This window comes from Centruroides sculpturatus, unplaced genomic scaffold (assembly GCF_000671375.1).
Source record: "Centruroides sculpturatus isolate CEXI.00-Female unplaced genomic scaffold, Cexi_2.0 scaffold1158, whole genome shotgun sequence".
Lineage (NCBI taxonomy): Eukaryota > Metazoa > Arthropoda > Arachnida > Scorpiones > Buthidae > Centruroides > Centruroides sculpturatus.
Genome location: NW_019385302.1, coordinates 258,204 through 270,073, shown reverse-complemented (window position 1 = coordinate 270,073; position 11,870 = coordinate 258,204). Strand labels below are relative to the sequence as shown.

At 26.7% G+C, this 11,870-nt stretch overlaps 1 protein-coding gene across 1 annotated transcript in view; it reads right to left on the bottom strand.

Moving 5' to 3' along the window:
• Positions 1-233: 233 nt before the first annotated feature.
• The window catches only part of LOC111637379 (rap guanine nucleotide exchange factor 6-like), an 88,479-nt gene continuing 76,842 nt past the window's right edge, over positions 234-11,870 (bottom strand). Inside the window, exons 13-20 of the mRNA XM_023382853.1 lie at positions 10,118-10,321; positions 9,054-9,162; positions 8,376-8,727; positions 7,045-7,306; positions 6,886-6,950; positions 3,258-3,423; positions 447-623; positions 234-374 (exon numbers count right to left, since the gene is read on the bottom strand). Coding sequence (XP_023238621.1) covers positions 249-374; positions 447-623; positions 3,258-3,423; positions 6,886-6,950; positions 7,045-7,306; positions 8,376-8,727; positions 9,054-9,162; positions 10,118-10,321 — 1,461 coding nt within the window. The 3' untranslated portion in view covers positions 234-248. The remainder of the gene's footprint in view (positions 375-446; positions 624-3,257; positions 3,424-6,885; positions 6,951-7,044; positions 7,307-8,375; positions 8,728-9,053; positions 9,163-10,117; positions 10,322-11,870) is intronic.

Genomic DNA, 11,870 nt, shown 5'->3' with positions numbered 1-11,870 from the left:
TTTGACAATGGCATTTGGAATGTCAAGTATAAACTTCGACTGCAACCTCACTATTGTAAAAATTTTAAGGAATTATTTTTTGAACAATCACAATACTCTTCCATTTGTTATATATAACAGCCAGGAAAGTAAAGATGAAAATTCTTTTAACTGTAATTACTACTTGACTAATAATGCTCATTATTAATCAAGAATGCTCAATAGGTCATTTACAATAACTGATCTAATCAACAGCATTTTTTAACCAGTTAAAACAAAATTATTATTAACTTACTTGCAACTTTAATAAACTGTTTAATTATCTTCATTCGCCTGAGTAGATGATGTTCCGAACAGACTTCCGTTACAACCCAAAACATTTCCCTGTTAACTAACTATAAGAAAAATTAAATAATTAAAATATTTATTGTATAGATATCATTAAATAGATAAAATGTGTATCTTACTTCAGAAAATTTAGAGAGCATCGGCGTTCCATACTTAGACTTCACTTCAAAGAGATCATCTATGTATTCTGTAGGTTCTATTTGACGAAATATACTGAAATCTTCCAGTGTCAGCTGAGTTGCAACTTCAACACTATTCAGCTGCAGAAAGTGTACCTGGCTTTCGCGATGTAATTCCTAAAAACCAGATTTGATTCTCTCACAAAATAATCAATGATAAAAGTTATGTACTAAAAATTAATTTAAAAAAATGAACTTTTTAAAATAGACTTAATAGTTGACAGAAATTTTTAAATGAAAAAATCACCCAAGCATTATGGGAAAACTTTTTGCAGATTAATAGTTTTTTTAAAGAAACTAGTATTAATTTCACAGTTTCTGCTTTCATAGTTTTACTTTCCATTTCAAATAAAATTGTTATTAAAGATATTATTAAAAAACTAATGACATGTTACAAGTAATCATGCACATCATCTTAAAACAAATCTTACCAAAAAAAGAAAATTGAATAACTTTTATCATAATCAAAACAATTGTGTTAGTTTGATATGATTACAATCTATTAGATGTATGAACTTTAGTTTAATGTAATTCATCATGTTGTTTACATATTCTTGAGTTATTAATAAACTTCTATAAGCCATTCATCATTCATTACAATGAACTACTCACAATACTTTCATTTATAAAATAGTATTTTATGTCTGTCTAAATGCGTGACATCTATTACAATACAATGTTTTTCTACACAAAGATTGAAATATTTATCAATTTGAAAATGCTGTGTGTGATCCATTACAGTAATGAAAGACACAAGTTTATTCATAGCTTCACATATTGTATAAAATAACTTAAAAACTACAAATATCGTAATACTTTATCTTAAAACTAATGTTTTTGGTCATATTTAATGACCTTCGTTGTCATGGTGCTCCAAAAAAAAAAAAAAAATCAAACATTTTCAAATACTAACAGAAATAAAACAAAATACACATATATAAAAAACAGTTTAAAAATAAAAACATATTTTAATATTAAAACTTATAAGCTCAAAAAAAAAAAATAATAATATCTTTATGAGATAAAATTTAAAAGTATAAAACTTCTAAGTCATTAAAATTTAAACTTTTCATTATAAAAATTCTGAATTACATTTACTTTAATACATATTTACATTATATGTCAAGAAAGAACATTATTGATAAATTAACAGTGATTATAATTCTATCTGAAAAAATTACTTTCAAAAATGCCCACAAATGATGAATTTAAGAAAATTATCCAAATGTTCATAATTAATGCTGACATAATACATTTTTTTTTAATATATAAAGAGCTTAAATTGTTAAAATGGCACCTTACTCCACAAGGCACCCCGATGCAATGCTTACCAAGCTTACAGTCTATGCTGTTCCCTGCATCTATTTGCATATCTATTTGAAAATACATTGCTTTTGGACATGCAGATGTTTGTCCCTGCTTTAAGAGAAATGAAAAATATCTAACATGAGTGCTTAAAATTTGAAAATGTTTAATATAGCATATGTATAGAAGATTCATAGAGATTCTGTTGCTTTCATTTTTCAAAATATGGTAGGAAAGACTATTTTTTTCCTGACTCCAACACTTGACTAAGTATTATCTGACTAAGAATGTTATCCACCATTCCATCACTGACATGTAATTCATTAAGGCTACTTTACTAATTAGCAATGCACTACTGGTGGTCTAATGATAATTAGATAATTGTAGTTTATGATTTTTATGGCTACTTTATTTAAAATACAAAAATGCCCATACATAGAAATAATACTTTCTTTATATTATATTCTATAACAACCAGAAAAGTAAAAAATATTTTTGAAATGTAGAGAGTCAGTTAAGAAATCAAAATTGGCAATTTTTTTGCTGACACTGACTCTCCAGCTATGCTTATAATAAATATTATATTAATCCTAAAGGAGACAAGAGATGTACAGTACAGTACATGATGACAATTTAATAAGATCAATTGAAATCTTAACAGTTGATTCAAAATGTTTTATGTAAACTATGTTCATATCAAACATTTTGAAAACATAATAATAAAAATACAAAATCTGACAAACACTTTTATATATTTAATTCTTTTTGTCTTCAAATAAAATGTATTTTGGAATAATATTTTTGTGATTCAGGGTAGATTAATGTATTAATTTAAAATAAAATTGAAAATGAAAATAAGATATATAAGGATCACATATGCAAATCCATTAAATATTTATCAAAATTATTCAAAAATGATACAGAAAAAAATTTAATTTATTTAGTCATTCTTCATTGTAAAATAAACCGATTTACCAATTCATTTCTTACACTTTACAAAATTATTACAAATTAATAAATTACTTAGTTTCCTCATAAAATAAAAGACAAAGTAATAATGAACAAGTGAAACAGCGAAACCATTTTTGGGATGAGACTATGTTTCGGAGAGCGCGAGCAACACATGCGCAAATCACACGCTCACGCCTGTTTGTAGAAACAGTCTCAGCATTTTGTATTTTCTTTTGACCCAGTTCTTGGTCCCCTGACAACCCACAAGTCTGATTTATTTTATGTGCACATGATTTGGGTACCAAATACTCTGTGCCAAATTACAACTCTTGACATGTACTCCTTCATATCTCTAAGGTATGCAGCTGTTGACAGCAGTGCGATTTTAGAGACGAAACATCTCATCATAAACTGAAAATTGTCACCATAATTTGAGGCAGTAACTTTACAGAATGAATTTAATTTTCATCTAAAAAATAAACAATCTATACTTACATTGGCTAATTCATCTGGAACCAAAGTTTCTGTCGAAGTGTTATTTTTTAGGTAATATCGACTGCTAAGTCCAATTCTTTCGGCTAAATTCTGCAACTGGTCGGGAAGCCTTCTCTGTTTCACAACACCTCCTTCCCCCACAGATACCTCACACAATGAGTAATTACTGAATAAAAAATAGTACAATTATTGATATATAAATTATGATGCTAGTTTCATTACATTAAACTATTAACTCAGAAAGTAGTTTTTTTTATTGCTTAATATTAATTGTATTCAAATTCCTTAGCCATATACTGTAAAGTATTAGCATTTTGTTAACTATGTGTTTCCTTATTTAATTTTAGGATTATGTATTTTGAACAGAATTTATCATTTTTAGAATTGCAAGAGTAAAATATAACATAATAAACTGTAAGAACATGATTAAAAAATAAGCAAACTTTTACATAGAAGAAAGCATTCATTTATGATAGAAAATGTCCTAAATAATATATATTTCATTCAATTCATCTTAAAAAATAATGTTTAAATCTGAAATATGTGGGGCTGTGGACACAGGCCAGAACAAACTAACAATTTAGGCATCAGATAAGAGCCTCTAAATTACACTTGGCTCACTTTCTAATAGATCTCATTCCTTATTTTGTTTTTTGAAATACAAAACAGGAATGAGAACTAATAGAACTAGTGAATAAATATGATTTATCCAATTAAGTAAATTCACCATAATTTCAAAATAACCAAAGCACAGTTCAGAAAGTTGAATGAAAATTTACAAAAAAGTATTTTAAAAAATTCAGGAAGCATTGAATGCAATGTAGAGGCTTTCTTTTCCAAACAAAAACAGACTTCAAGAACACAAATATAATATAACAAAAAGGAAAGCTACTACTAAGCTAGAAAATGTAACAATAAAAGAAAATCTTGTGGGATGAGATCAAAGTGAGCTAATTTAAAACATCCAGGAGTTAATTTTCACAGAAGTATTCTTAAAAATATAAAAATCTATAAATGAATTTATTCTGCAATTAATGATTTTTGGAAGTATTTAAGTATATTGATAACAGAAAAATTCAACTTAAAAAATATATAAAAATTGAACTTTTTAATATAGCTTTGTAAAATACATTCCCAAAGATATTAAAATTTATTGCAAAAGACAAAGTCATTATCTCAGTATTCTGATATAAAGTTAACATTTATTTATTTATTTTATATAAACAAAACACTCTGGTCATTGGCCTTTTTCAAGTATGTTACAACTAGTACAAAAACACACTTACAAGTTAAACAACTAAACAAAGAAAAAATTAATAAAAAAAATTTAATATTGACTTTTACTTACTATAATACATACTGAATTTTTAATATTTTAGTCACTATTCTTAACTATTGCAATTTAAATCAATCCTGTATTTCAAAATTAATAAGTGAGTGCTAATTTACCAAATCATAGCTTTACATGTGAAAGTAGGTGACCATGTTTATGTCTAGAACTATACCTCAAAGGTATTCTATGCTGCTCTTTTAGAGTATGACAAAAGTAGATATAATTTCTTAAGCTACGTCCTACTGTCCGTGGCAGCATCCAGCAACGGCAAGTGTGAGCGTGCTTCCAAGAAGAGCGGACAAACTGGTTCAAGCAAATGTGTGTGTCTGGTGTAACCACATTTAGTGTGCAGCAACCACCAGATGATGCTTCTACACGAACATGCAGAAAGCAACTACCAAGCAAGTTTGATCGCCTCTTCCATTGCTTGTGCTTCCAAAGAAGAAAATGGCTGATTTTGTAGATGAATAAAAACAGTATGACAAATAAAATGTGTATACATGTTGTATATTTTTAATAATTTTTACATAATTTAATAATTTCTGATTTTGTAAATGTAAAGTTTTAAAAATGTTATTATTCTTACTTATTATTCTATGAAGTTTCTTTATATTTGTTTTATCTAGTTAGTGATAACAATTACCTGTCAAATTTACCGTTTTAATGCTTATCATATTTTCTGTAGCAAGCAAACATTCGACAAAGTTGTCTCACCTTCATTTTGTAAACAGCACGCATCCACTCTGGACAGAATTTGCTTGCGAGTTGAATGCATGAACAAAGATTCTTTACACTTGCGGTCGCTGCCATGTAAGATGTAACCTTAGTTTCAAAAACTTATGGCTGTATATTAGAGTTTGTTTTATATATAGCATTTGTACCTTGTCAATTCTATTCTGCTGATAATGCCAAGAGACTAAGTCAAAATAGTTTAACTTACACGACTCCAACAAAACAGTTTTGAAGAATTTGTAAGTTGTTTAAAATTGAAGTTAGATGCAATACTCCAAATCAGTATACCATATTTAATTTTTGCTTTGATGTATGTTTTATATTGCCTCTTTCATCATATTGTAAATCAAATCTGAACTATCTACAAATAAGTTATGAATTCAAAATTGTGACTTGACCTCCAAGTTTATATTTAGAAATCCTTGTATTTTTCTTATTTTACTGTTAAATTTGGTTAATGCCATGCCCAAGTTCCAAAAAATTTATTGTTGATTTCCTATGCAATCATTGATGAAATTTACAGATTTGCAAAATAAAAATAAAAAAAATAAAAGTTCCTTTCTTCATCTGGATATTACAACTTTCCTCTTAGACTTTGTTATTTTCACACACTTCTGGGATTCCATGGTTGATAAGGTTGTATTGAGTTAGACAGAAAGTTTTTGTGTATTCTTAACAACTGTCATTACTTGGCATAGATGTGTAATTTTAATTATAACAGTTGTAAAATTTATCACACTATAGGTAATGTGAGCTTATTTTTGAAAGCTTATTTTAAACTTTTTATTCAAACAAAATATCAAATAAAAGTAAGTTGAAATGTCTTCAGATAAAAAGCATATCAGGTATAGTATGCTTTGAGTTTTTGAAAGAATATGATACCATACAAACAATTAAACAAAAACAAAAAACAAAAAGAAAAAAGTGTATATGGTGAAAATGCCCCTAAATTTCAAACATATCAAATTTCATTTTTCTATGTATAACGTCCTTTTAATCCAAAGAATTTTTCTTGGTAGAAGATCTCACAGCTTTTTGGTCAGAAAATTAATATCAAATTTGGTTTAAAAAGTTTAGGAAATTTTCTAAAGAATACAAAACATATGGCATCTAAAAGCTATTGACAAATAAAAACTGCAAAAAAGAAATTGTTAAAAATCAATGAAAAATGCAATATTTATAACCAAACACACCAAAAGTAAAGCAAAAATCAGACTGAAAATGTATGAATATAATACAAAGCAAGAGATGACTTGAGCCAAGCAACAGATAAATTTCTTTTAAAATATCTTCAATATAAAATCACATATTGTCATATTTATTTTTTCCAAACAAAATAAAAATTAATGCAATATTTTCATTTACATTGAAATTATATTACAACAATAACTCTATTCATAAATTCTATAAAATTAAAATATATTCAAACAACTTAAAAAATTCAATTAATCAAATAACCATTAACAGATTATATTTGAGTCATAATATAGATGTTTAGTAATCTGGCAATAGTTATTTGGTTAAAATAATTAAAACATTTTCAACATAAAATGTCAAACTTACTTGCTTGGATCTGTTATACCAAATTCCCTGAGGGATAACATTACTACTTCACGTGCAGTAGTTTCCTGTTTATGTGAAAATATAAGAATACATTTAGTATTTTTTTTACATCAGGATATATTAGTGATAATTATTCAGAAAATTTAAACATATTATTACCTTATGAACTAACAGAAATTTAAATGTCTGATCTGAACGATAAACTTTTAGAACGTGTTCCGGATAGTCTAATTTCAAGTCGTGTTCATAATAAGTGGCTAAGGATGTGAGATCTGGATTGCTGTGGCTATGGTAGAGACGATTGTTTCCTCCCGAAGACCTTGAGGGAGAAGCAGATCTTCCACCATGGCTACCGGAACCTGCGCTGCTGTTACTGTGAGCCGAATATAGACTATCATCTGAGCTGTTTAGGTGAGATTCACTGAAATGAAATCATTTACATAAATGTCATAATTAAAACACTGTATACATAATTAATAACAATATATAAAATTAAGAATGTCAAAACTATTTTTATTTAAAATTTTAACTTTTCAAAAACTAAACTATTTTGAATACATAGTTCAGTAATTTAATGAAGTTAAGTAGAATGTATTGAAGCTTGTACATGCAAATTAAAAAATGATTTTAATTAAGCCAAATAATCTTGCTGAAATTATTGAGTTATTTTGGGCTACATTAATAATTAATTATGAATAAATTTGACTACAGATAGCTAGTTAAACTGCCATCTTGTATTAATTTTAATAATTATAAATTAATTTAATTTAGAAATTTCTGGGGAAAAAGAATTGGCCCAAAATGGGACTCAAACATGCAACTCCTACTTACTGTGCAGATGTGTTGCCAATTATACTACCCAACTATCTGATTTTTCCCTTTCAGAATTATTATTTAGAATAAAATCAAATTAATTATTAACATAGCCTGATAATGTTGGCAAGATTTTTTAGCTTAATCGTTTATCATTTTGATTAAATGTTAACATAATATAAATTTAATTTAGAACTTGAATTATAGATAACTAAAGCATCCAAAATTCTTGTACAAATTATTTGTATTCAATTAATTGATTAAAGGTAATTGTTCCTATCATATCAAGATTGTTGCTATTATATAATAATAATAAAAGTAAGTTTAATTTTTTTATGTAGAATGAAGCAAACTTTTGACATACTTATACTTAAAAACATTTTTATTTTTCGTGTATTGATATATTTTATATGGTTTTAAGAAACTATTAAATGGTTTCTTAATATATGAAAGCTTATTTTGTGATGTCATTCATGAATATAATATTTTAAAACATGCTTATTACAAAAAATCATTAATAATTTATTTTTCATTTAAATACCCTACAAGTTAATACAGTAATACAGGATGACAAGATTTATAAATAAGAATTATGCCTACACACTTACATGTAATTTTTTATGTCATATCATCTTATTACTTTCTGTATAATCTATTTATAATTATTAGAATATTACCTATTGAGAGACTTTGGTATAATATTTATCTTAGCTAATGCTTTTTTTAACTTGGCACGATGTCCCAATGTCATAAAACCTTTCTTGTCCTCTTTCTTAACGTCACTGTTACTGTGTACAACACCAGTCCCATTTGCAATCTTGGAAGTCGGAGAACTGGGAGCCTGGAGGAGGGACATCACTCCTAGGGGCAAGCCACCTACCCCCAGTGGTAGGCCGACCACATCGCCCCACTCCAACTGGTGAGAAGACAGCCTGGCCCGGGGATCTGGCTGAAGTCGTGCAATTTCTGATGCCTTCCTTCCTCTGGGTCTCGGGGAATTCTCAGGAGTGTTGAGCATTTCTTTAAAACCTGAAATAAAAGATGTATTTCAAATCATATTTGTAAAAAAACTGGAAAATTATACTGACTTAGATTAAAAAATGTAGGTCAAAAATTATAATGTTTCTATTATTGTTTTAAGTTATACGGAAGCAATATAAAATTAATTATAATGTTTTTATTACTACAAATCAACACTAACCAACACCGGAATGAAGTTATTAAATTTTTATTATTGTCAAGTTTTCTTTAAATTGTTTAAAATGTCTATAAATGATTTCATCATCAGAAAGTTTAACGTTTTATTTCAATTTAATATAAAAAAAGTTGATTTAAAATAAACAAAAAGTACAAACCTAGAAGATTTGACCGAACTGTAATACACAAGTGTGTAGTACCTCTCAGAACTTCTAAAGCTCTGGCATGACTAACATGCTCAAAACTCTGGCCATTAACTTCAAGAATCTGCAAGAAAATAATTGAATATTTTAACAGTTTAATCATAAACTTCTTCAAAAGTTTGGAAGTAGGAATAAATGATTTTCATCAAAAAATAATTGTTTACAAATTAAAACCATGCATTTTTCAACATATTGTTAAATATTTTTTCACACAAAAAAACAGAACAGTAGGACGGAGGTTGTTAATCTTTTGTTCCAAAATATCTATTATTTCGAACTGAATGCACCACCTATCAGAATGTAGAACTCTAAATAGGTCAAATCTGCATTTTTTCTTTCATATAAAAGTTAAATCATGCAGGTTAATGCATTTTTAAAATAATATTCAGCTGTTTTTTTAAATATTCAATTACAATTTTACTACTAATTTTAACTGGTTTACAATTTATATATTTTTCAGATCTGATATTATGAGTACATATTCATAGATTAATTAATAGATTATTATTATTATTATTAGTTACATAATCTAGAAATTAAAAAGTAATCAAACTAAATTTGTCAAAGAAAGTCATTATTATTTTAAAATATACTAAACGTTCTTAAAATATTACCACAAATCATCTTTTCATCATGAAGCTACTATTTTTATTTTTATTCAAATTTTTCAAAATAAGAACTGACATGAATTGACTGCATTGTTTGTTAAATTAAATTAGCACAACCAATAAATCATGTCTTTGTTAAAAATATTACACAATATTATGACTCTATTGGATCCCTTTGGAATTTAAAAACTCACACCAAATGAGATTGAATCTTTAAGGATGAGAATAAAATTGTCATTTAAAATCCCTGCATATATTTGCATTGAAAAAATTAATTAGGAAAAATCAGATTCATTACATCAGTTTTAATTTGATTTACTTAATAATACATTGTAAAAATTTAGCATGAATAATTTATTTGATAAATAATTTAACTAAATCTAAAGTCAAAAAATAAGTTGTGCATAATACCTGATCACCTCTCTTCAGACCCATATCTTCTGCCTTAGATGCCTTGTCAACTTTTGATATAAATATTCCAAAGCCTCTTTCGTAGCCACCCAAAATGGAAAAGTGGAGAACCTCATCTCGGGTCGATCTGGCCAGCGTGATGGTTCGGTTCCTCGCTTTGGTGGCACAGGCAATATTCAGGAGTCTCAACTGCCCATGCATTTTCTAAATTCACAAAAAGTATTTAATTAATAATATTAAAAATAAGCATTAAAATAACAGTAACTATTATTCTATGTTCACAAATTACTGAAGGATTACAAAGAAAAAACATTTATAATAAGCTTTTATTACTAAATGAAAATTTTTAAATTACAATCAGTTGTGTATTTTAAAATTTATAGAAACAAATAACTTCAGATTAATAAACATTTTAAATCATCTGAAATGTGTTCAGTTGTTCATTTTGAATTCAAATTAAATAGTTTGTTGTTAAAAAAAAAGATAATTGTAATATTAATAAAATTAAAGGAGTGGCATAAAAACAACATATCCTGTTAATTAAACTTATACATTAAACCTTAATTGAAAAAGTAACAAAACACAGATAATGAAACTTAATGGATAAAGTTTAATTCACATCAAAATATAAAGCTATTTTGATAATTCTCTTCACTGACAAAAGCATAAGTCAGCTATTCAGACACACAAACTAAACATTTCAAGTACAGGAAATTATCTTCATATCATATGTCAATTAAAAGTCTGCTCTAAGAATGTCTATATGCCAGACAAAATGGTAATCTTAAAGTAGTTTCATCACCTAACAAAATATAAACAGTCCCAAAACAAAAACGCAGCAACAAAAATATTTATTTTACGTTAATCAAATTTAATTATACAGTTCAGAATATTCCCAAAAATCTTTTTGGTTAAACACTTTCAAAAATGAATAGAAATGCGAATATGTTAGTTTTGTTTGTAATATCAAGTTGTATATTCTACCAAAAGTGACTAATTTCACTTTGTGTAATATTTCCACTTTATATCCGAATGATAAATATCCATACATTTAATAAATTCCTGAAATTTATTATCTTATAGATTAGCTTAGTGTCATACTGTGTCTGTTTTACAGCAACTGTAGTCTATGGGTTTTATATTTAAAGCTAACATTATATACTTCAGTAGCAAAAAGAAATAATTAATATGCAGTAGGTTATAGAAGACACATACAAACTTTGGGCTCAAAACATAATTTCACTTAATTAAAGTAGTAACTTTAACTAATTTAATTGCTAATGAAGTTAAATATGCTATTTAAATTTTTTAATTAATTTGCTGAATTATTGTTAGAATTATAGATATAGTGGATAAATATTTATCTTTTAATTTAATACATTCAGTTTTTAAATAAAACAAAAATACTTTTAATGATTTTTTACATTATTTTTATAATTGATTAATCAATCATTTGACTTGTTTGATTTTAGTTAATCAAAATTATGCTTCTAATTGATAGTTACTTTTCCTTGTAATTTTTAGCTCAAAATTTATAAATTTAAATCTCTCTTATATTCAGTTAATGATTTTAATTAAAGCAAGCAATATATATATACAGTAGAGCGTCGATTTTCCGAAAGTCAATCATCCGAAAGAATTCCAGTCGGCAAATTTAAATTTTCGCCAGTGCTGTGGCGCTTCAATCTTTGGCTATGTCTTGGGCTACTCAAATATTTTACGTTTTTGATACTAAATTAACATCTGAAGTATA